Source organism: Tamandua tetradactyla, chromosome 6 (genome assembly GCF_023851605.1).
Source record: "Tamandua tetradactyla isolate mTamTet1 chromosome 6, mTamTet1.pri, whole genome shotgun sequence".
Taxonomy (NCBI): Eukaryota; Metazoa; Chordata; class Mammalia; order Pilosa; family Myrmecophagidae; genus Tamandua; species Tamandua tetradactyla.
This window is the reverse complement of record NC_135332.1, coordinates 5,806,806-5,833,551: the sequence shown is the minus strand read 5'-3', so window position 1 is coordinate 5,833,551 and position 26,746 is coordinate 5,806,806. Positions and strand designations below refer to the sequence as shown.

The window sequence follows — 26,746 nt, the reverse complement described above, 5'->3', positions numbered from 1 at the left end:
CTCGCCCAGCCCTTCCTCTTAGTTGAATCCGTTCTATAGTATCACCGGCATTGTTCTCCTCAAAGGGCCTCAATTTATAACCCATCAAAGACAGAGTACAAAGTTGTTAAGCTCTTGCAAAACATCTCTTTATGGTTCAATAAACAACTTTGCCAAGGAAGTATATTCTTCCAAGAAATCACTTTTAGTCAGTGCTTTCCTTTTCGTTGCTTCAAAAAGCACAATATATACATTTTTTTTAAAAACACAGTAACTGTATTAGTAGTAGTTATAACTAAACATTTACTGTTAATTAAATAATAACTTATAACTAAATAGTAAGTTCTTTGGTTATACACTAAATAATAGTATTTAGTGTATAAAATAGGTACATGCTAAATAACTTAAATAATAAGTTATTTAGTTACACACAGTAAATGTTTAGTTCTCCAATGTTCAGAGTGTTGGTTACTTATATCCAGTATCCCATTTCATCCTCATAATCCTAGGTTGCCTGCATCTCATCAGTGAGAAAACTGAGGCATCAAGCATTTAAGTAATTTTTCCAAATGTACATAAAAAATGGTGGAGCTGGCAGGTGTGGCCTCTCTTTAGGCCCAATTCTGCAAGGAGGATCATTGCCCTCCTCCTTACTTGATACAAGCCATTCAGGGGTGAAAGTCTCCATGACAACGTAGGGCATGACTCCTGGATGAGTCTGGTCCTGGCACCTTGGGATCAACAATGCCTTCCTGACAAATAGTGGGGAAAGAAGTGTAATAAAATAAGGCATCAGTGGCCAAGAGAGATCAAATGGAGTCAAGAGGCTGTTCTAATGCAAGCTTCAGTTAGATAGTGCTAATTAACATGGTTTGCTAAGCCCCAATCAACGTCACTTCTGTTGATTCTTAAGAACTTGTAGGGCTCAAACTACAACTCTGTAAAAATTTCAGCGTACTAGGTTTGCCTTCCTTGGAACATACAATTCCTGAAGTCTTCCTAGGTCAGGTAAATCCTGAAACTCAGAGGGAACAACCTCTCCAGGATTATTAATTACATCCCCCTATCCTTAAGTGTGAATATCCCTTCTCAACATGTAAAAGTCAGAACTTTTTCTGAGTTTTCGTTGACATTGACCAATGATCCCTTTAGATTGGGAGAAGGATTAAAGGAGAGAAGGATGTGTAACAGAGAAAATGGGATTTAACAAATGAGAATGGCTGCTGAATTGCCATATCAGTATTCCTTCTAGTTTCCAGTGTTTTGGAACAGCTAGAAGGAAAACTCTGAGATGATGGAATGGTAGTCCATGACAAACTCTGGGGTCTGTTCTGTAACTACTCATTCAACTGTGCTTTGAAAATTATTGCTTTTTTCTTTTGTTGCTTTATATATATGTTACATTACACAATAAAAAACAAGTTTAACTGCCTGAAAATGTAGAGCTTTCTACATTGTTCCAGTAGCCATGTTTCTTGAAGATGATTGTATATAGCTTTCACAATGTGACTGTGTGATTGTGAAAACCTTGTGTCTGATGCTCCTTTTATCTACCTTACCAACAGACGAGTAAAACATACAGAATAAAAATAAATATAGGGGGGACAAATGTTAAAATAAATTTAGATTGAAATGCTAGTGATCAATGAAAGGGAGGGGAAGGGGTATGGTATATATGAATTTTTTTCTGTTTTTTTATTTCTTTTTATGAATTGATGCAAATCTTCTAAGAAATCATGATGATGAATATGCAACTATGTGATGATATTGTGAATTACTGATTATATATGTAGAATGAAATGATCATATGTTAAGAATGTTTGAGTTTGTTATATTTTTTAAAAATTTAAAAATTAATTTAAAAAATTAAAAAAGAAAAAATCAAGTTTAAAAAAAAAACAGTGGTGGAGCTGAAATTAGAGCCCAGAAAGCCTGACTATGTCATTTCCCCCTTCTTCATTTTTGTCCCTTTAACGTAATTATTTGCTTCTCTTTCTTTGCTGCTGGGAAGATCTTCTGCCTTATACTTTAAAGGAGGCTTTAAAATTTTTGTTTTCAAAGATAATTATAGACAATATGTTATCAAACTATTTATAATTTGAGTCTTTTTTCTGCTTTATTAGGTTCACTTGATTTCAGGAAAATCATTTGGTTGCTTTGTAGAATCTTCTCTCAGTATTGGCAGAAGCCTTGAAGGATATAGACTGGCATCCCCTCATTCCCTGCCCAGCACAGACATTGGCCTTTATATACCTCTTTGCACTCCAACACAGCTGAAGAAGACTGGGTGCTTTAGAGGGGTAGTAGGATTTTTTTTTTTTTTTTTTTTTTTTTTTTTTTAAAGGAAAGACAGAGAGAAGGAAGGAAGGATAGAAGGAAGGAAGGAAGGAAGAAAGGGAAACATCTTTAAACATTTTCTTGTTTTATTGTATTTTGTTTGTTTGTTTTTGTTACATGGGCTGGGGCCGGGAATCGAACCGAGGTCCTCCGGCATAGCAGGCAAGCACTTTGCCCGCTGAGCCACCGCGGCCCACCCGGTAGTAGGATTTTTATCCCTTAGTGCATCAGAAGTAGTTCCAGGAAGGCTGACTCCATCCCAGAAGAATTTTTTGCTGTCATTTTTGTCCTTTAACTTTAAACCCTCTTTCCCATTTGCAGACCTTAGGTTTTTAGACAAGTTTTTGTGAATAGGTTTGATGTTTCCTCAATTTTTTTATGAGTATATTTAACATACTGCATATTTAGAGTAATGACTTGATAGACATCTTCCTTTGAAATCCGTGCCACAATCAAGATAGTGGATGTACCCTCAACCCCTCTCCCACCCGAAGTTTCCTCATTCCCTTTTTGTAATTACTCCTTTCTGTCCCTTTCCATGGGGCGTCACCCTGTCCAGTCTGCTTTCTGTCACTGCAGATAAGTTTGCATTAACTAGAGTTTTAGAATCACGGAGTCATACAGTATGTGATCTTTTCTTGTTTCTTTTACTCAGCATAATAAGTTTGAGATTCATTCCTGCTGCATTTGTCAGTAGTTCATTTCTATTCATACTGAGTGATAACTCCATTTATCTACAATTTATCCATTTCCCTGTTCATGGATACCTGGGTTGTTTAAAGTTTTGGGTTATGATTAATAAAACTATTATGAACATTCATGTACAAGTCTTTGTGTGGACACATGCTGTCATTTCTCTTTGGCAAATACCTAAAAATGGAATGATTAAATCATGTGTTAAGTTTATGTTTAACAGTTTTAATATCTGCCAGACTGTTTTCCAAAATGATTCTGTTGTTTGTTTTTTGTTTTTGTTGGGTATTGAGAGTTCTTTAGATACTCTTGATACAAGTCTTTCATCATATTTTTTTTTAGCAGAAACTTTCTCCCAGTCTGTGGCTTTTGTTTTCTTTCTCCTACCAGTGTTTTTAGATGAGCAGAAGTTTTCTTTTCAATTTTAAAGTTCCATTTATCCATTTGTCCTTTCATTGATTGTGGCTTTTGGTGTTATGTATGAAATCATTGCCTAATCCAGGTCATAAAAAATTTTTCTCCTATGTTTAGATGTTTTATGGCTTTCAGCTTTATATTGAGGTCTTGATCCATTTTGAGTTCTTTGTTGTGTCTGGTTCAAGGCATATCCAAGTTTATTTTCTTAGCCTAGTTATTTTCTTAGCATAGTTCAAGGCTGTTTCCATCTCTTTGCAATTGTAATACTGTTGTAAACATTGGTGTGCAAATGTCCATTTGTGCCCTTGCCCTCATGTCCTCTGAATAGATATCTAGTAATGGTATTGTCAGTCATATGGCAGTTCTATACTTAGCTTCCTGAGGAAATGCCAGACTGCCTTCCACAGTGGTTGTACCATTTGACATTCCCACCAACAGTGGATAAGTGTGCATCTTTCTCCACATCCTCTCTGGCACTTGTCATTTTCTGTTTTATTGATAGTAGCCATTCTGGTGGGTGTGAGATGATATCTCATTGTGGTCTTGATTTGCATTTCCCTAATAGTCAGGGAAGTTGAACATCTTTTTATGTGCCTTTTAGCCATTTGTATTTCGTCTTTGGAGAAGTGTCTGTTCATGTCTTTTGCCCATTTTGTAATTGGGTTGTTTGTCTTTTTCTTTTTGAGTTGAACAATCTCTTTATATATTCTGGATACTAAACCCTTATCTGATATATCATTTCCAAATATTGTCTCCCATTGTGTAGGCTGTCTTTTTACTTTCTTGACAAAGTTCTTTGATGCATGAAAGTGTTTAATTTTGAGGAGTTCCATTTATTTATTTCTCCAGTGCTCATGTTTTGGATGTAAGGTTTAGGAAACCATCTCCTATTATAAGATTTATAGGACATTTCCCTACATTTTCTTCTAACAGTTTTATGGTCTTAGATCTCATGTTTAGGTCTTTGATCCATTTTGAGTTAATTTTTGTTTAGGGTGTGAGATATAGATCCTCTTTCATTCTTTTGCATGTGGATATCCAGTTCTCTAGGCACCATTTGTTGAAGAGACTGTTCTGTCCCAGATGAGTTGGCTTGACTGCCTTATCAAAGATCAATTGTTCATAGATGGAGAGGGTCTATATCTGCACACTCTATTCAATTCCATTGGTCAGATATCTATCTTTATGCCAGCACCATGCTGTTTTGACCACTACTGCTTTGTAATACACCTTAAAGTCACATAGCATGCAACCTCCAACTTCATTTTTCTTTCTCAGGATACTTTTAGCTATTTGGGGCACGCTGCCCTTCGAGATAAATTTGGTTATTGGTTTTTTCTATTTCTGAAAAGTAAGTTGTTGGGATTTTAATTGGTATTGCACTGAATCTGTAAATCAATTCAGGTAGAATTGACATCTTAACTATATTTAGTCTTCTAATCCATGAACACGGTGTGCCCTTCCATTTATTTAGGTTTTCTGTGATTTCTTTTAACAATTTCTAATACTTTTCTCTGTATATGTCTTTTGTCTCTTTAGTTAAATTTATTCTTAGATATTTTATTCTTTTGGTTGCATTTGTAAATCGAAATTTTTTCTTGATTTTCCCCCTCAGATTATTCATTACAAGTGTATAGAAACACTACAGATTTTTGAGTGTTGATCTTGTAACCTGCCACTTTGCTGTACTCTCATTTATTAGCTCTAGTAGTTTTGCTGTGGATTTTTCGGGGTTTTCAACATATAGTATCATATCATCTACAAACAGTGAGAGTTTTACTTCTTCCTTTCCAATTTTGATGCCTTGTATTTCTTTTTCTTGTCTAATTGATCTAGCTAGAACTTCCAACACAATGTTGAATAACAGTGGTGATAGTGGACATCCTTGTCTTGTTCCTGATCTTAGGGGGAATGTTTTCAGTTTTTCCCCATTGAGGATGATGTTAGCTGTAGGTTTTTCATACATTTCCTTTATCATGCTGAGGAAGTTCCCTTCTATTCCTATCCTTTGAAGTGATTTCAACAGGAAAAGATGTTGAATTTTGTCAGATGCCTTTTCTGCATCAATCAAGATGATCATGTGGTTTTTCTTTTTTTGATTTGTTGATATGGTGTATTACATTAATTGATTTTCTTATGTTAAACCATCCTTGCATACCTGGGGTGAATACTACTTGGTCGTGGTGTATAATTGTTTTAATATGCTGCTGGATTCTATTTTCAGGAATTTTGTTGAGGACTTTTGCGTCTATATTCATAGCAGAAATTGGTCTGCAGTTTTCTTTTTCTGTAATGTCTTTGTCTGGCTTCGGTATGAGGGTAATATTGGCTTCGTAGAATGAATTTGATAGCTTTCCCTCCTCTTCAATTTTTTTGAAGAGTATGAGCAGGACTGGTAACTAATTCCTTCTTGAATGTTTGGTAGAATTCACATACAAAACCGTCTGGTCCTGGACTTTTCTTTTTGGGGCACTTCTTAATGACTGATTCAGTTTCTTTACTTGTAATTGGTTTGTTGAGGTCATCTAGTTCTTCTCGAGTCAGTGTTGTTTGTTCATGCCTTTCTAGGAAGTTGTCCATTTCATCTACGTTGAGTTTATTAGCATGAAGTTGTTCATAGTATCTCTCATTACTTCCTTTATTTCTGTGGGGTCAGTGGTTATGTCTCCTCTTCCATTTCTGATCTTATTTATTTGCATCCTCTCTCTTCTTCTTTTTGTCAGCCTCACTAAGAGTCCATCAATCTTACTGATTTTCTCATAGAACCAACTTCTGGTTTTGTTGATTTTCTCGATTGTTTTCGTGTTCTCAATTTCATTTATTTCTGCTCTAATCTTCGTTATTTCTTTTCTTTTGCTTGCTTTGGGGTTAGTTTGCTGTTCTTTCTCTAGTTCTTCCAAGTGGACAGTTAATTCCTTGATTTCTGCTCTTTCTTCTTTTTTGATGTAGGCATTAAGGGCAATAAATTTCCCTCTTAGCACTGCCTTTGCTGCATCCCATAAGTTTTGATATGTTGTGCTTTCATTTTCATTTGTCTTGAGATATTTACTGATTTTTCATGTAATTTCTTCCTTGACCCACTGTGGGTTGTTCAAGAGTGTGTTGTTGAGCCTCCATATATTTGTGAATTTTTTTTGTCCCTCTGCCTGTTATTGATTTCCAACTTCATTCCTTTATGATCTGAGAAAGTGTTTTGTATGATTTCGATCTTTTTAAGTTTTTTGAGACTTGCTTTGTGACCCAGCATATGGTCTATCCTTGAGAATGATCCATGAACACTTGAGAAGAAAGTGCATCCTGCTATTGTGGGGTGTAATGTCCTATAAATGTCTGTTAAGTCTAGTTCATTTATTGTATCATTCAAATTCCCTGTTTCTTTATTGATCCTCTGTCTAGATGTTCTGTCCATTGATGAGAGAGGGGAATTGAAACCTCCAGCTATTAAAGTAGATGTATCTATTTCTCTTTTCAGTGTTTGCCTCATGTATTTTGCAGCACTCTGGCTCGGTACATAAATATTTATATGATTGTTATGTCTTCTTTCTTGATTTGTTCCTTTTATTAATACATAGTGTCCTTCTTCATTTCTTTTAATTGTTTTACATTTGAGGTCTAATTTGTTGGATATTAGTGTAGGTATTTCTGCCGTTTTCTGATTGCTGTCCGCATGAAATATCTTTTTCCAACCTTTTACTTTCATCCTATCTTTATCCTTGGGTCTAAAATGTGTCTCCTGTAGATAGCATATAGATGGGTCCTGTTTTTTAATATGTTCTGCCAGTCTATGTCTTTTGATTGGGGAGTTTAATCTTTTAACATTTGTGTTATTTCTGTAAGGGCAGTACTTTCTTCTACCATTTTGCCTTTTGGATTTTATATGGCATATCTAATTTTTCTTCTTTTTACCTTTACTGACAGTCTTCATTTCTACACTCTTCTCCACACTTCTCTCTCCTGTCTTTTCCTGTCTGACTCGAGTGTTCCCTTTAGTATTGCTTACAGAACATTCTCTTGGTCACAAATTCTCTCAGTGATTTTTTTGTCTGAAAATATTTTAATTTCCCCTCATTTTTGAAGGACATTTTTGCTGGGTATAGAATCTTGGTTGGCAGTTTTTCTTTTAGTAATTTAAATATATCATCCCACTGTCTTCTCGCCTCCATGGTTTTTGCTGAGAAATCTATGCATAGTCTTATTGGGCTTCCCTTATATGTGATGGATTGCTTTTCTCTTGCTGCTTTCAAGATTCTTCTTGACATCTGACTTTGTGATTGGTAAGTGTCTTGAAGTAAGTCTATTTGGATCTATTCTGTTTGGGGTACGCTGCGCTTCTTGGATCTGTAATTTTAAGTCTTTCATAAGAGTTGGGAAATTTTCAGTGATAATTTCCTCCATTAGTTTTTCTCCCCCTTTTCCCTTTTCTTCTCCTTGTGGGACACCCACAACACATATAATCACGTGCTTCATGTTGTCATTCAATTCCCTGAGTCCCTGCTCATATTTTTCCATTCATTTCCCTGTATTTTCTTTTGCTTGTTGGATTTCAGATGTCCCGTCCTCCAGTTCACTAATCCTGTCTTCTGCTTCTTGAAATCTAACATTGTAGGTTTCCATTGTTTTTTTTTTTCCATCTCTTCTACTTTGCCTTTCATTCCCATGAGTTCTGTGATTTGTTTTTTCAGACTTTCGATTTCTTCTTTTTGTTTGTCCCCTTCCTTCTTTATATCCTCACTCAATTCATTGATTTGATTTTTGATGAGATTTTCTATGTCTGTTCGAACGTCCTGAATTAATTGTTTCAACTTCTGTATCTCATTTGAATTGTTGGTTTGTTCCTTTGAGTGGACCATATCTTCAATTCTCCTATATGATTCTTATTTAATTTCCTTAATTAATTTATTTTGGAGATTGTTTTCACTTTTTTTACCTAGAATTTTCTTGCTGGATGACTCTGCTGTCTATCTGTTCTTTGACATTCAGTTCAAGTTATTCTAGGCCTCTACCTTAGGTTTTGTTTAACAGATCAGAATTTTTCAGTTCTTGTTTTCACGTTTCTTGCCCTGCCTGTATGGGGCCTTTTTAATTAGTTTATTTTTTTTACCTTTAGGAGGGTCCATTTAGGTATTATAGACCCAGTCAGATTTTCTCAGACTGAACTGGCCTCCTGTCAGAAGGAAAGAGTCACTTGTGTCAGTTTCCCCTGAGAGTGAGACCCAGCAGGTTGAGTGACTTTCCTGTGAATCTTCTGGACTCTTTGTTCTCCTGTGCTGCCCAGCACGTCGTACTTGTCTGCCTGAGGGTCCCACCAGCATAAATTGATGTGGTACCTTTAACTTCAGGAGACTTCCCTGCTGGGGGCATGGTTGAGACAGAGAAGTTGTAGGCTGGCTTTAATCACTTCAGTTTTCCAGACCCTGGGCCTCTCTACCTGTGCCGGGCCCCACCCCTCTCCTGCGGAAGGCAGAGGTTCCCTCTTCCACCTCACCAGCCTCTTTGTCTCTCAGACAAGATTAATTCTGCCCTTGCCTGGGGGCAGTTGGAGCCTTGCCGTTGTATCCAAAGAGTTATGTCAAGTGGTTCTGGGTGGAATCGCAGCTGGTCCAGACTGATCCGCTGTGTGTCTGGTCACTGATGTGGCCTCAGCAGTTGTTCTGTATGTTCTTGGCTATTTACGAGCTGCTTTGGAGGATGAACTAAATCCCACACCTCGCTAAGCTGCCATCTTGGACCCTTTCCAATATTTTTTTATTTTAAGTACTTCATTAATAAAATCTGTTTACTTGTAGCCGGCAGAATCAATTGAAAGACCAACAGCAGCAGCAAGTGGTATCATTATGCCCTGATGACACAGAGTGTCTGACGGTCCCAAGATACAAGCGAGACCTGGTTCAGAAACTAAAAATTTTGCGGCAAGAACTTTCCCAACAACAGCCTCAGGCTGGCCACTGCCGCATTGAGGTTTCCAGGGAAGAGATTTTTGAGGTAAACTTATGTCTTATTTTAAGAATAGAGAAAATTTAAATTTTAGTGTTTTACTTTCTCTTCAAGTTTTTTTGGGTTCATATCTCTTTAGAATTGGAGGGTTCTCATTAATTTCTTTATTAATTGGGGAAAATAAAGGCAATAATGAAGAGATTCAGTATATAAGATGAATATTTAAAAGGGATTGATTCATCTTGGTTTCTGTATTGGAAATACTTAGTGGCTAATGAATTTTAGAAGACCACAAATATTATCTATTCCTTAGTTTACAATTCTTCCAAAAGGTAAGAGGATCTTAAATCAGAAGTTTATTTTGTTTAATTATTATTGGGCTACCTCTTGAATTTATTGAAAATCTTCCTTTCTAGCACACCCTTTTATCTTTGGGCTATAGCCGTAGCAATTAGCTTCCAAGTTTTTCTTGCAGTAGGTTACAAAAGTCAAGGCAGGGCTTTTCTACTCAGAGCAGTCTTGGGCAAGACACCTGTGGGGACCCGATACTCCTGCCCCTAGAGCATTCTTTCAGGCCAGGCTGCCCTTGTTCATAGTCAATCATTTTCATTTTAAAATAATAAAAAGTTATTACTTCAAAGAAGATTCACATTAACAAATACTTAGGTCCTTTCAGAACTTTTTTTCTCACTTTTACTTTTCACTGATGATTATGACCTAGAATTAGGTCAACCAGTTTTTGAAAAATTTACTACTTCCATCACATTGTTTAATATGTGAGCGGAGTCACTGCTGTGGTTCATGGAACTGAAATAGGACGTTTCACACCTAGTTAGCTTACAAGATATGTTTATCAAATGACTTGGTTTTAGTAATATTTTGCTATATCCATTGATTTTTAAAAGTTCCATGAAGTTTAAAATGTGTAGAGTTTATCCACTGATTTGATAGTTAAAAAAAGTCACATTATTTAAATAAGTGTAGGTTTCGTGGGTGGAGTTGGAGAGAGTGTTTAAATTATAGGTTAAAAGCACTTAGTATATTTTAAATGTTTTCAGGAATCATATCGACAGGTTATGAAAATGAGACCCAAAGATCTCTGGAAACGATTAATGATAAAATTTCGTGGAGAAGAAGGCCTTGACTATGGAGGAGTTGCCAGGTAAAGACTTGCCTGTCAGTTAGTGACATGGATCCTTAACTTAGAGATTTAAAATTTTTCTTACGTTATAACCTTCTCATTAACATTTACTTTCTAGTATAATATTCCCTAATGTCTACACTACAAAGGATATATTAATAGAAATATCTGTAATGAAGTTAGGGTAGTACTGCCATCAGGAATTCTTTTATGACTCCCTAATGGATCACATATCCCAATGACACTTATTCTGAAAGCTAACCGAAACCCTAACTGGACTGGTGGGAGGACCTGCAGGCTCAGTTTCTTCTCCATCTCTTCTCCTTGAGCACATTTTATTCCCTCTGCTTTACATTGTCAGAAATCATGTTGATACTTGATTATGTAGTCTAAATAGTGTTTACCTTTTGCTTTCATTGCCATTTTAACCTTTTTTCCAAATAGGGTGTAAATGGGTGAAAAGAACACATAACAAGTATTATTTGAATTTAAAGCACACACATGTTCACATATAAATCAATTTGACTTTTTTTCTCCAGGTGTGAAGATGTACTTTACATAAATGTAACTGAAACATTATAGCTTCAGAATTGAAATGCTCCAAGGACCATTATATTTCTCTGCCCTGTTTCATGTAAAAGCAACTTAAGTTAATTTGTGTTTCTACTAATGCCATAGTTGTTAAGTTTATTACTTGTGTTCACTGATTTTTTTTTCCATTCTGTGACCTTTTTTATTACCTAAAAATGGAAGATTTCTTAAATTTGGATTTTCAGCAATGGTATCTTACATATCATATTTGGGACTTAATAGTTTCTGTAGAATCCATATTATTTACTCATAATTAGATTTTGCACAGTCGTTGAAAAAATGTTAAATATTTACTGATGGCATGTGTTATTATAACTATATTGTAAAGGTCACGGAAGTAGTCATTTTTATTATTTTATTTTTTATTTTAACCTTATTGTTATCAGGGTTTGGGCAAACTAAATGGGATGTGGTAGTGGGCTGCTTTTTTCTGAACTTTATCTGGTAATAGTACCCAAGAGCAGTTGGGTTCTGCTCTTATGCATGCTCTAAAAACACTTGGGGAAACAAAACAAAAGTTTGGATTTTCTTTAAAACATAAATGTACACAAAAAGCATACAAGACATGTCAAGTGAGTGTATATATGTTGGGAGGGTTGCTTATGTGAAGATGGCACTTTTTTAAATCTCTAGAGTTTGTCTTTTATAAATGGTAATTATTTTATTTAGACTCCACCTCATTATACATTTTTGAAACCTAAACCTTTCCTTAACTGGTTGTTAATAGTATACCACTGCATTTGCTGAAAATCTATTATACAATCTGTTTAATCCATAATATCAGCACATATCGTTTAAATAACTCTCCCTAAGGAATGACAGGAATTGATACTAGAAATGCATTTCCTAAATCCTAGTAGACTAGTGATTTTTTTCTCTATTTCAGCAAGTTATAGATAACAAGTTACCCTTTTTTGGGGTGGGGGTGTGCATTATCCGGGTATCAAACCCAGGTCTCCTGCATGGAAGGCGAGCATTCTACCACTGAACCATCTGTACACCCCATTATCTTTTTTTGGGTGGGGAGTGCATGGTCTGGAAATTGAGCCGAAGTCGACCACAGGAAGGACGGGCATTCTAATGAGTGAACTATCCGTGCACCCCCCCAAGTTATCATTTATACTTTGAAAAATATAAAGGATTTAATAAGTTTGAGACCATAATACTATTTATTACAAGGTTTTTAGAACATTGATGTACATTTGACGTCAAGATGTGGCATGGAACGTACCCAAGAATGCAGCCTTGGTTTGTGTCTGTCCGTACCTATACCAGATATCTTGGAATCTCTTTCCTTTTATATTTTTATCATGGTGATATCGTAGGGTTTTTTTTTTTGCAGTAAAAGATGATGAAATTTACTTACTAAAGCAACATCAATGACAGAACACACACTTGTTTAAAATGATAGTAAATTAATGATATATATATATATATCTTATATCTATATATACTCTCTAGTATAAATCTGCCACGGTACAAGCGGACCAGGATAATGGGGATTACATGGAGATTTTGAACTAAAACCAGATTCTTCCTGTCATTTTAAATTTATCATGGATTACAAAATTGTTTAGCAATTAAAAGTAACTGACCAGCTGCAGCATTTCATGAATAGTTGGTATTTCTAGATAATAACCTTTATACTCTGTGGTGCTAAAGTGGTGCTGAAGTATAGTAAAATATACTTTAGATATATGTATTCAACCCCAAAGTTGAGTAAGAAGTGACTTCAGTATAATAAAACATGAATTTTCATGTATTTTGGGCATGGTAGATTTTGCCAGTGTGATCTTAATATAAGTAGTGCTTTGTTTTACTAATTTAAAAAGTGCTTTGCTGAAATAATTAAAGAATGGTATATCTAAATAAAAATGTATTCATTAACAAAAAAGTCCTTTCTCATATCTTGTTTTTTAGGGAATGGTTGTATCTCTTATCACATGAAATGTTGAATCCATATTATGGCCTTTTCCAGTATTCAAGAGATGATATCTATACATTGCAGATCAATCCTGATTCTGCAGTTAATCCGGTATGATTTATAGTTAGGGTGATGTGAATTAACTGTGCTTTTCATCTTTAAATGTCCCTGTAGTTTAATACCTAGGAATTGCTTGTCTTTCTTCTAGTTATATCCTTTGACTCAGCAGTTCCTCTATTAGATTTTTTTTTTCCCAAGGGTATGTGCAACAGTTTGGGCACAGAAATATTTATTGCATCATTGTTTATCATGGCCCTAATTGGAAACAACACTGTGATCCATAAAAGGGGGGTTGATTAAATTATGACGTGGAGCAGAATGATACAAATGGTTAAGAGCATAGATTGTGGATCTATGGTATCATATTCTGGTCCTGCCTTTACTAGCTTTCTCACCTTGGGCAAGCAGGTTCTTTGACTGAAGCCTCAATTTCATCATTGTTAATAATAATAAATATAACTAGTTACTTCAGAGAGGAGTTGTGACAAATTAAATAAGACCTTGCATATTAAGCATTTAGTTTATTTTGTGCCTGGCATATTATTAAGCATTCAACAAAAATTAGCAGCTGTTGTTAATTTTTTGTTACATTATTTCTATTATCTTTCTATCAAGGGCACACTATGTGGCCACTAAAATGATATATTATGGGATAATAGTTAATAACATATAAAGATGGCATTCATGATATGTTAAGCGAAAAGAAGGTTACATAATTAGTATGATACAATTTTGGTAAATATATATGTGTGTAAATATTGAAAGGCTTCATAGTATAATATATTGGCAGTGGTTTTTTCTAGGTATTATTAGATTGATGATTTTTATTTTCTCTTCTGGTTTCTGACTATTTTGTAGTGAACATGTATTACTTGTAAAAAAGAATAAAAACTACTTTTAAGACTAAGATAAAAGGAAGCTTTAAAGATAAGCCTAAAGATTACTTATTAAATAGAGAAATAGGAGTTGCAAGGGTAGTTCAGTGGTAGAATTCTTGCCTGCCATTCAGGAGACCCAGGTTCGATGCCCTCCCCCCTCCCCCAAAACAAACAAGCAAACAAACAAAAATTCAACAAATGGTGTTGCAGTAATGGGATATTCACATGGAAAAGACGAAATGTGACCCCCACCATACAGCATAAAAAAAAAAAAGAGAGAGAGAAATAAAAGCATTTAAAAATACAAATACCCAACTAAGAAAATAATCTGTCATGAAAGAACAAATGAACCTGAAGATGGTAGAAATGATTAGTTTCATTGCAAGAAGTTCTTTATCACAGGAAGATTTTTAGATGAAGGTTCTACTTGGGGAGCCCATTACTGCCACTGCAGTAATAACAACTCACATTTGTTGAATGCTTACCATAACACCAGGCACCATGCCTTGGGTTTTGTCATCCTATTTTAATTCTTTCAAAGACCCTTTTTAGATACTGTTGTCATCTCTATTTTTCCAGATGTAGAAATTTAATCCTATAGGTTAAATAATTTGCCCAGGAATGTATGGCTAGTAATTGGCAGAATCAGGATTGTAATCCAAGTCTGACACCAAATTTGTGCTCTTAAATCTATTGTGTATTGAGGTTCATTTTCTGGCTAGGTCAACGAAGCCTGGAGTTGTAGGATTGAAAACTTTCTGCTGTAACAGAACCTAGGTTCTGAAGGGCTCAGCATGAGGTGAGAGGAGGGGTAGAAAACAGGAATCTGCTAGTAATTTAATCAAGTTGCCAGTGGTACTATAGTTTGGACTTAGTTGTAACGGAAATTTTATAAGTAACTATACTCTGAGAGAGACAGTGACACTTTTGTGATTTATTGTTTTGTATAGAGGTAGAGAATCTTGAGCATGTCCTGCGGAAACATTCTCTTTGAGAATGTTGTTCAGCCTTGATAGGCTATCCATTTAGATAATTGTAAAACAGAGTGTAGATTTGCTACTTGATATAAAAAAAATTAACTTTGCTTAAATATTTAATTTTCAATAAAAAATGCCCTAAAGTTTCCTAACTTGAGTATTTATATAAGTTCTTTTCAATTTCAGGAGCATTTATCATATTTCCACTTTGTTGGACGGATAATGGGAATGGCTGTGTTTCATGGACACTATATTGACGGTGGCTTCACATTACCTTTTTATAAACAGTTGCTGGGAAAGTCAATTACCTTGGATGACATGGAGTTAGTTGATCCTGATCTTCATAACAGTTTAGTGTGGATCCTGTGCGTATTGAATCTTTTTAAAAAATATTTATTTATTTAAAAAATTAAGAACAAACAAAAACATTAACATATCATTTCATTCTACATATATAATCAGTAATTCTCAGTATCATCACATAGTTGCATATTTATCATTTCTTAGAACATTTGCATCAATTCAGAAAAAGAAATAAAAAGACAACCGAAAAAGAAAGAAAACGATAACAGAAAAAAAAAGATTATACATACCATACCCCTTACCCCTCGCTGTCATTTATCACTAGCATTTCAAACTAAATTTATTTTAACATTTGTTCCTCCTATTACTTATTTTTATTCCATATGTTCTACTCGTCTGTTAACATGGTAGATGAAAGGAGCATCAGACACAAGGTTTTCACAATCACATAGACACATTGTGAAAACTGTATCATTATACAATCATCTTCAAGAAACAGGGCTACTGGAACACAGCTCTACATTTTCAGGCAGTTCCCACCAGCCTCTCCACTACATATGAACAAACCCCAAGACTTGGGGGCTCAGCCTATAGCTTTGGTTGTCCCCACTGCTTGTGAGAATATCAAGAATTCAACTTGGGGAAGTTGAATTTCTCCCCGTTGTCACCATTCCCCGAAGGGGACTTTGCAAATACTTTTCCACTCACTGATCAAATCACTCTGGGATTCATCGGGGCATCACTCTGGACTGTATTGAATCTTGTATCTATCATAGTTAGAATCTGAGTTTTGAAAATATGTTACAAAATCGATGTGTTCTTGACTTATAAAAACTATGCGGAGAAAATATTGAGTAGTTATTTGATAAGACCATATAAAGCTTTTCTTCTTTCTACTGCTTTCTTATATATTTTAAATTTGCTAAAGTTAGCATTACTATTTTTAAAAGAAAAAACCCCTAGTGTACCCAGTTTTAAAAAGTGCTAATTATAATGATTAATTCAACATGATAAAGTTCTTTTCCAGTCCTGCATATGTTAGAAAAGCAAATACCTGCTGCCACTGCATTTAATGACGTGGTTGAAACCATGCTTTTAAAAGGGTATCTGTAAGAACTAGTTGTTTTGCGAGAGGTTGTTCATTTGTGAAGACACATAATCTACTGGGGATACTTATTTTTACAAGCAGTAGATAGGGTATATGAATGCATTCAACAACTTGGGAGGATATCCAGATTCAGGTAGGCCCTATTAACTGATTGACCAAAGTAACTAGAATTTTGCTTGTTGGTTCTAATAAACCCTAGCTTTGGTCAAGGCTCTTTCTAATTACTCAGAATATGAAATATTTCCAGTGCTTATGAGATTTCAAACTCTTTGAAATATTTCCTGCTAGAGACTCAGGTGGTATGGTAGCATAAGAACTAGTGAGAGTATCTGGCCTTATATTTGTCATATAAAACTTAGATTTTTGGTTTACCTGTTAATACACCTATAGAATCTATATTTTAGGATTTTTAGTTAAGTATCTTTTCCTCTTCTTTCCTTTCTAGTGAGAATGATATTACAGGTGTCTTGGACCATACCTTCTGTGTTGAACATAATGCATATGGTGAAATCATTCAGCATGAACTTAAACCAAATGGCAAAAGTATCCCTGTTACTGAGGAAAATAAAAAAGAATATGTCAGGTAAAAACTTTTACGTTATCAAGGCTGGGAATTTTTAAATGTTCTAGAATGGCAATATGGAAAACCCTTTAAGTATTTAGGTAATGTTACCTATTGCTACAAAATAGGCTAGCTCAGAAATTATTGTCTTTAAACAACTACCATTTCATTTCTCACAGTTGTGTGGGGTAGTAAGGTGGACAGGAAATAACAGTGATGGCACATTGCTGTTCCATGTTATGACTGTTGGGGCTGAAACACTAAGATGGCCTCTTCGCAATTACACATCTGATGTCTCAGCTAGGATGGCTTGAATGACTGGCAGCTGGCTGGACTAGCTGGAGGGGATTACACCAGCTGAAGCCTCAGTTCTCATTGTTGGTTGGATTCCTTGGTTCTCCCCATGTGGTCTCAGAAGCCTCTCCTTCTACCCATGCCTCTTCCCAGGAAGACTTCTTTATAGCATGGCTGGCTTTGCAGAGTACAGAAGTCCTCTCTTGAAGGTTTTAGTCTGGAACTGGCCAGTGTCATTCCTGCTGCATTCTTTTGGTTAAAGTGAGTCACTTGCCAGCCCAGACTCAGTGTGGGAGGGCTGTACAAAGCATAGTCCATTAGGCCATCTGTGGTAGAGCTACCATAGTATAACACAGCAGTACTTTAGGGCTGAATTTCTAGTGCTCAGCCTATTTTTAAATGAGTACATTCTGAGTCCAAGGGAGAAGTATCAGAATATATTTTTGAAGTTTTATAAAATGACCTGTTAATTGAGTTTAGAACTATTGGGTTTGACAGTTTGGCTGATGATATCTACATCTTCTTAACATAGAACTATGGTAATCAAAATTTAGAGTTTGAATTTAACATGTACACAGAAACATGAATGCTATATTTTTCTGTATAGATTGTCCCAAAGCTTACTAAAATTTTCCTATTTTAAAAATCAAGTCTATTAATCTCATACTGTCTTGATAGGAGTGAACAAATTGTTACAGCTTTTTTTGGAAAGCAGTTTGATAACAGCTATCAAAAAGTAAAACGTATATGCCTTTTAACTAGCAACTCTATTTCTAGGAATCTCTTTCTACTGAAATACCCTTGTGATTAAAGAAATATGAATAAGGATGTTCAATTAAATGACTCAACAAAGAAACTGAAAACCACCAAAATGCTTTAGAGGAGAGTGACTAAATATGTACATTCACAGACTATGCATATATTTATTGATATATAGTCACATACATGTAATCATCCAAAATGTACCATCAGTTGTTCACAATATTACCATATAGCTATGCATTTCTCATCACAGTTGACTTTTTCTTTTTTTGTGAAAAATAACATATATACAAAAAGGCTATAAATTTCAAAGCACATCACAACAATTAGTTGTGGAACAGATTTCAGAGTTTGGTATGGGTTACAATTCTGCAATGTTAGGCTTTTACTTCTAGCTGCTTTAAGATATTGGAGACTAAAAGAAATATCAATATAATGATTCACCAAGCATACTCATTTGTTAAACCCTACCTTCTCTGTATAACCCCACCATTACTTTTGATTTTTCTCCCATTCTTAAGGGGTATTTGGGTTATGCCAATTTTAGCTTTTTCATGTTAGAAGGGGCTGCTGATAATATGGAATAGGGAGATGAAACTAGTTGATGTTTTGGAAAGACTAGCATTTCAGGACTTATCTAGTCCAGGGACCCATCTAGAAGTTAATAGGTTTCTGGAAAGTTGCACTAGTGCATGGAACCTTCATAGAATCTTATATAGCACCCTAGGTGTTCTTTAGGATTGGCAGGAATGGTTTTGGTTGGGGGTTGGCAAGCTATGATAGGTAGCAGTTGCCTAACAGTGACCTCCAGAATAGACTTTCAACTTTATTTGAATTCACTCAGCCACAGATACCCTATTTGTTAAACTTATTTTCCCCATTTTGATCAGGATTGCATTGTTGATCCCTTGGTGACAGGGCCAGGCTCATCCCTGGGGGTCATTTCCCATGCTGCCAGGGAGATTTTCACCCCTGGATGTCATATACCATGTAGTGGGCAGGGCAATGAATGATTTCACTTTCAGAATTGGCTTAGAGAGAGTGAGGCCACATCACAGCAACAAAAGAGGTCCTCCGGAGGTAACTCTTAGGCATACCCATAGGTAAGCTAATTTTCTCTGCAATATACTACCTAAGCTTCACAACAGCAAACCTCAAAATCAAGGGCTTGGCCTATTGATTTGGGTGTCCCTAATGTTTGACACAGTATCACAGTTTTCCCTGGTGGTCAAGTTTAATAGTTCCGTATTATTTCTCCCATCCCTCAAGGGACGTTGCTGATACTTTTTTTTTTTAATTTTTATTAAAAAAATCAATCAACATATAACACGAACATTCTTAACATACGAACATTCCATACTTGGTGTACAATCAGTGGCTCACAGTATCATCACATAGTTGTATATTCATCAACATGATCATTTCTCAGAACATTTACATCATTCCAGAAAAAGAAATAAAAAGAAAAAACTCATACATACTATATTCCTTACTCCTCGCTCTCATTGACCACTAGTATTTCCGTCTACCAAATTTATTTTAACATTTGTTCCCTCTATTATTTATTTATTTTTAATCCATTTTTTTACTAATTTGTACATACTGTAGATAAAAGAAGCATCAGAACAAGGTTTTCACAATCACACAATCACTTGCAAAAGCTGTATCATTATACAATCATCTTAAAGAAACATGGTATACATGGCTACTGGAACACAGGTCTACAGTTTCAGGCACTTCTCTCTAATATACCTTAAACTAAAAAGGGGTTATCTATATAATGCATAAGAATAACCTCCAGAATAACCTCTCGACTCTTCTTTGAAATCTCTCAGCCATTGACACTTTATTTCATCTCATTTCTCTCTTCCCCCTTTCAATCGAGAAGGTTTTCTCAGTCCCTTGATGCTGAGTCCCAGCTCGTTCTAGGATTTCTGTCCCATGCTGCCAGGGAGGTTTACACCACTGGGAGTCATGTCCCATGTAGATAGGTGAAGGGCAGTGAGTTTACTTGCCTTGTTGGCTGAGAGATAGGCCACAGCTGAGTAACAAAAGAGGGTCTCTGGGGGTGACTCTTAGGTCTAATTTTAAGTAGGCTTAGCGTATCCTTTGCAGGAATATGTGTCATATGAACAAACCCCAAGATTGAGGGTTCGGCCTATTGGTTTTGTTGTCCTCACTGCTTATGAGAATATCAACCTTCTCCATATGGGGAAGTTCAGTTTTTCCTCTTTCTCACCATTCCCCCAAGGGGACTTTGCAAATATTTTTTTCTTCACTGTTCAAATCACTCCTGGGATTCATCGGGGCATCACTTTGGACAAACCTACAAACTCTCATGCCCTACTCAAGGTTCCGTGTACTGATGGTATTCAGTTAAACTGTCCATATAAGTTATATTAGGAGATGGCACTAGTCAAAATATAGATTTTGTACCAAATAAACATTTTTTTGCTTTAGTCTCACACATAAGTTAAAGTTTTAAAATATGAATTATCATGTTTTCAAAACCCTGCAATATCGACATTCCTTTGTTCCTCATGCAAAAACATTTTAAAAATATGTATATTTAGTTACTATCATTGTATACTCTAAGCATGCCTAGATTATACCATCTCAGTCTTTATCCTCTTTCCTTCTGATCTTGTTTGTGCCCCAAGCCCTCCTCCCTCTATCATTCTCACATTCAGCTTAAAGTGTACTAACATTATTGTATTACAGTTAGGTAGTGTTGTGCTATCCATTTCTGAATTTTTACAATCAGTCCTGTTGCACAATCTGTCCCATCAGCTCCAATTACCCAATATCTATCCTATTTCTATCTCTTGATGGACTCTGTTTTTAACTGAAATTCTCCCAGCTCATTCATTAATGTTAGTTCTTATCAGTGAGACCACACAGTGTTTGTCCTTTTGTTTCTGGCTAATCTCACTCAGCATAATGTCCTTAAGGTCTGTCCATGTTGGTACATGCTTCATGACTTTATTCTGTCTTACAGCTGCATAATATTCCATCATATGTATATACCACAGCTTGTTTAGCCACTCATCTGTTGATGGACATTTGGGCTGTTTCCATCTCTTCACAACTGTAAATAATGCTGTTGTAAACATTGATGTACAAATGTCCATTTGTGTCCTTGCCCTCATGTCCTCGAAATAGATACCTAGTAATGGTGTTGCCAATCATATGGCAGTTCTGTACTTAGCTTCCTGAGGAAACGCCAGACTGCCTTCCACAGTGGTTGTACAATATTTGACACTTAAACATTTAACAGTGGTTTAGTGTGCGTCTTTCTCCACATCCTCTCCAGCACTTGTCCTTTTCTGTTTTATTGATAGTAGCCATTCTGGTGGGTGTGAGATGATATCTTATTGTGGTCTTGATTTGTATTTCCCTAATATTCAGGGAAGTTGAACATCTTTTCATGTGCCTTTTAGCCATTTATATTTCCTCTTCTGAGAAGTATCTGTTCATGTCTGTTGCTCATTTTGCAATTTGGTTGTTTGTCTTTTTGTTGTTGAGTTGAACAATCTCTTTATATATTCTGGATACTAGACCCTTATCTGATACGTCGTTTCCAAATACTGTCTCCCATTGTGTAGGCTGTCTTTTTACTTTCTTGACAGAGTTCTTTGATGCACAAAAGTGTTTAATTTTGAGGAGTTCTCATTTATCTATTTCTTTCTTCAATGCTCTTCCTTTGGGTGTAAGATCTAGGAAAGTGCCTCCTATTATAAGATTTATGAGATATTTCCCTACATTTTCATCTAAAAGTTTTATGATCTTAGATCTAATGTTTAGGTCTTTGGTCCATTTTGAGTTAATTTTTGTTTAGGATGTGAGATATGGATCCTCACTTTGTCCTCACAAAAAGACAATCAATACTTTTTGATTGTCTGCTTAATATACTCTGGGATGTATCCAGGCTTTACATTAAACTATACAGGATTAAAGGCTCTCATTCTTATTTTGCGCTTCCTGTGTTTAGATTATTTAAATGATCCATTCAGACAGGTTGAGTTAGGTTATATACTACAGAAAATTTAGGTTCTGGACAAAATAAACCTTTCCTCCTTTCGTCTCAAAGAGTAGATGAGGTTCTAAAATACAGACATTGTATTCCTTAACCCCTATATTCTGAATTACCTTAATACTAACCTGATCAGTTTCATTCTTATCTCTAAATACCAGGTTATACATATATGAAAGAGCCTCTCAAAATCCAGAAATCACAATTACACCACTCTGGACTGAATGTGACTGCTGTGAGAGCTTACAATCTAGCTCCCTGTTTTCTTATTAGTATTTTCTAAATGAGATCATACAATATTTGCTCTTCTGTTTCTGGCTTATTTTGCCTCACCAAATGTCCCACAGGTTAATTCACAATGTTGCTAGCCTCACAACTTTATTCCTTCTTGTAGCAGTCAATATTTGATTATATGTATACACACCATCATTTGCCAATCTACTTCTCAGTCAGCGCATCTTTCAGCGACTTCCATTCATTGGGCATCATATATAATGTCCAAAGTCAGCAGTCCATCAACACTCTCAACTGTAGATAATTTCATTGTTCCCAAGAGAAAGATAACCAATAAAAACACCTTCACCAAATAGAAAATCCAAACTTGCCTTTAACTCCTGTCCCTCCCCCCGTTATTTACCCCTGGTGTTGCTGTGATACTGTTGATGTTTTCCTGTTAAACATAGCCCATAGCATTTTTCTTCCTATACCCCGAACTTACAGGCTCTTTGTACGAGATTCATACCTTTGCAGTAGTTAAAAAATATGCATATATTTAAAAGAGAGACTGTATAAACTTTCAAATTTAAAATCAAGACTTATGTAGGAACAAAGTCTCTATTTGTGTGTATGTTGTTTTACCATTAAACGGAGAATGTTCAGGAAGACTACATATCAAATAAAGGATTTGCCTCAGATAGGGGAACAGAGGTGGTATGATAGGGAGGTGGGGCAGAGAAGGGTCAGAAAACGTACTTTCATGTTTTATTCTATATTAATATTTGTTTAATTTTTCTTTGTGTGTGTGTGTGTGTGTGTGTATCTACAACAAATAGGTACTACTTTCCTATTAAAAAATAAAAGAATGGGGATTTCCTGTGTCCCTCAGGATCTAGTGGGTAGTACTCAAGTCTTGGGTCCCACTATCCAGGATTCCTTCATGTTTATAAAACACAGTATTAATCCCTGGCCCACTTCAGTTTTGAGATTAAAACAAGAAAAGCTTTCTATAGATGTGCAGTTTTGTTATCCCCTTAAACTAGCAAACAAAAACTTGGTCACTCAAGGAGTATAATGTTAATTTATTTAAGTAGAGAACTGCTTGTTCAAGTTTGAAAAAGGAAAGGTTGGTGGCAAACTAGGAAGATAAATAGTACCAAGATGTGTGAAATGGAGATGTTTTCCTGGGTAGAAAGATAAATAAAAGCAATTCACTTATAATTTATAAGTTCACGTCAAAAGAATAAGTAAAGTTAGATAGTAGGTGTAGTTTAGTGTATTTTTGTTGGTAAAGTTACATCTTCCAGAGTTTTTAAAACCTCCAAGAAGCATTTGAGTGGCTAATCAAAAGTGCTAAATTGGCTTTTACCTTTTCTTCCCATTTTGAATATAAAGATTCTGTTTACCTCCTTTTCTCCATCTTCTTCCAACCCCAAATATAAGATTATATTTTCAAGTAAAATCAGAAAAACAGTCATTTTTGGTTGAATGGACTCCTTTACTCTGGTTATTGGCTTGTAGAGTATATGTTTAGAAACATTTTGACCTGATGCTTTGTAGTATGTTTGTATTCAGACCCATCTAAACTCTATCAGACTTTCAGTTTACTGGAAGTTTCTGATTTGAAAAGTTGCTTTTGTCAGTTGAATGCTAACAACAGCTCGGATCCTTCTATACCCACTAATCTTAGATGCTTTTAAGACTTGACTAAATTCTTAATGCTGAGTATTTGTTCATTGCAATTTGCGAGAGGTTTGTGATAATTACTAAATATGAATATATGTGCTCATCTGAAATCCCTGCCCAATTTTACCAGGCTGTATGTGAACTGGAGATTTTTACGAGGCATTGAAGCGCAGTTCCTGGCTCTGCAGAAGGGATTTAATGAAGTAATTCCACAGCATCTGCTGAAGACATTTGATGAGAAGGAGTTAGAGGTCAGTGCATTAATCTTGTGACATCATCTGGTATAACAAGGAAAGGTTGAGAATTACTCTGTTAACTTAGTTTTAGAGGAACATAGTCTTTCTGGTGCTTTTGAAGTTTTGTGATGCAGTCCTGTGAGAAATCTTATGCACAGAGAAAGTCTTTCATGGTGTAAAAGTTCTATGAGTAATAACCTTACATTGTGAATATGCTTCATTTATTTTTCCATATTGTCCTTTCTTGTTTTAAACAGATTTCATGTCTTTTGTGCACATTCTTCCAGTAGTTTATTATTCCCTAGTTAAATAAATCTTTACTAACTGGTCTTCATTATACTGAAGTTTATTTGGATAAGTGCCTAGGCTAAATTGCTGTCCACTAAGCTTTGCAAGAAAACATTTCATAGATAAGATCAGAGAGGAAATAAAACATTTAGCATAAACTGTATCTAAACATTCTTAGACTCTTTACAAACATTCATAAACTAACTTTCTAAGTCAGCTTACTTATTTGGTTTCTCTTAAAACTGGTCCTTAGAGGACGTCAGGTCTGATTGTATAAAGACCTTTAATAAATACATCTGAATTTCCACTGAACTAGCTTGAAAACATAATGAGGTTTTATTCTACCAAATTCCCCAAATTTAATTAGTGATTAGGGGTAGCATGAATATTTGAAATCTACAAATAATATCAAACAAGATTTTATTTGTTAACTCCTGTCTCCTTTCTAAGTAAATCTAATAGACCTGTTAATATAAAAATCTAAAACGATGGGCTTGACTCAGTATCACCCCCCTTTTCTTTTCTGACTGAATTATTCAATAGTGAAATGGCCAGAAGGAAGTAATCAGGAGGGAGAGGAGGAAAACCTAGCAGGAATAGCAATAAAGTTGAAATATAAATGCATTTTCATCTGTTTATACATGAATGAGGAATTTGGCCTTATAGTTGTCACTCCTCAGAAGAAAAGAATTTAGAATATATCTTTGGTGTTATAAATACCTCAGTGTGGTTTTGATTCAGTAATCAGAACCTTGTAGAAGCTTTGCTGTAGATGTTATTCAGTATGGTTAGGGTTTATTATCTAGTTCCTGCTGCTAATGAAATAATTAAAATTTTTATGAAAAATACATAAATCATTTTAGTGTTATACTGGATTAAGAGAGTTGATTATAAAATCTTGGATTTGCAAGTTACATTATGTTTGATACTATACACTGTCATAATGCACTGTTATAATATAAACATGTTAAAAAGATGTCTTAGGCTCTAAGGAGATGTATTAATAGTGTCATAAATATTTGATATGGTTCATCTATAATGACTCTGCATCAGGGTGCCAAGCAGTGCCCTCTGTCAGTGCATTCACATACTTGGTACTTGGATATGATTTTAAGGTTTTCTAGCAGATTGTATTGACTCATTTATTTAACATGTTTCTTGAGGGTCTGTGCACTCAAGTGGGTGCTTTCACAGGACATAGTGAAATGGATGTTACTGCCATTCTTACGGCAGAGAAAGCTGGCCAGGGGAAGTGAATAGAATTGGCTCCAATCACCAAGCTAATGACAGTTAAAACTAGCATAACATGCTGCAAGTCTAAAGAAGGCACATAGACTGCCTTCTGGGTCTCAGTTTATGTCCATTTATTATTTTTAAATTTTTAGTATTCTGTAATGAAATTCTAGAACTTTAGTTATTCTATTCAGCTTGTAACATCATAATGGTGGTTCTGAAACTCTTGAGTAGGAAACCTGCCAAGAGTAGTAGGTATCTGTGAGCTTTTTAAAATACAAATCTTGAATATCACCCCAAACTCAGAGTTTAAATCCCTGACCATGGGACCTGGTGTGTGTATTTAGAAAATCTTTCCAGATGATTCTCACGTGCACCTTTGATTAAGATTCACCACATGAGAGCCAACACTGTAAATTTAAAGTTCTATTCTGAGGAGTTTTTGGAATAACTGTGGTTAATCACTGGCTCATTATTTGTGCAACATTTTAACAGCTCATTATCTGTGGACTTGGAAAGATAGATGTTAATGACTGGAAGGTAAACACCCGGTTAAAACACTGTACACCAGACAGCAATATTGTAAAGTGGTTCTGGAAAGCTGTGGAGTTTTTTGATGAAGAGCGACGAGCACGGTTACTTCAGTTTGTGACAGGATCTTCTAGAGTGCCTCTGCAGGGCTTCAAAGCTTTACAAGGTAAAAAAGTCAAAGCATAGACAGATACTATGGCATCAGAGAGTCAGTGGGGGTCAATATTTTACTTATATCAATAGCTTGCAGATGGCTTTACGAGCCATGTGCTTAAAAACAGATTCTCTTCTCACTCTATTTCTTATCTGTAACTCTCATATCTTTAATATCTTCTTCTCCTTCCTTACCCTCGATCCCCTTCCAGGAGCCTTTTCTGCTGGGGTTCTCTGATTGTAGTAAGTGCTGCAGTTAGAGAATTTATGGGGGTATGCTTGCCTTTTGTTTTCTGATCACTTTTTAAAAACTCTTTTGCACATCTGTTAGGGGAAATCCATCCACTTACATGTACACATCTCAACCTAGCAAAACATTTAGCCATCTGGGATGCTTCTCTTTTTTTTTC

At 35.5% G+C, this 26,746-nt stretch overlaps 1 protein-coding gene across 1 annotated transcript in view; it reads left to right on the top strand.

The window, feature by feature from the left end:
• SMURF2 (SMAD specific E3 ubiquitin protein ligase 2) overlaps positions 1-26,746 on the top strand; it is a 152,153-nt gene that overhangs the window by 120,276 nt on the left and 5,131 nt on the right. The window contains exons 11-17 of the mRNA XM_077163594.1: positions 9,213-9,408; positions 10,419-10,522; positions 13,013-13,127; positions 15,118-15,296; positions 16,788-16,925; positions 24,026-24,146; positions 26,148-26,349. Coding sequence (XP_077019709.1) covers positions 9,213-9,408; positions 10,419-10,522; positions 13,013-13,127; positions 15,118-15,296; positions 16,788-16,925; positions 24,026-24,146; positions 26,148-26,349 — 1,055 coding nt within the window. The remainder of the gene's footprint in view (positions 1-9,212; positions 9,409-10,418; positions 10,523-13,012; positions 13,128-15,117; positions 15,297-16,787; positions 16,926-24,025; positions 24,147-26,147; positions 26,350-26,746) is intronic.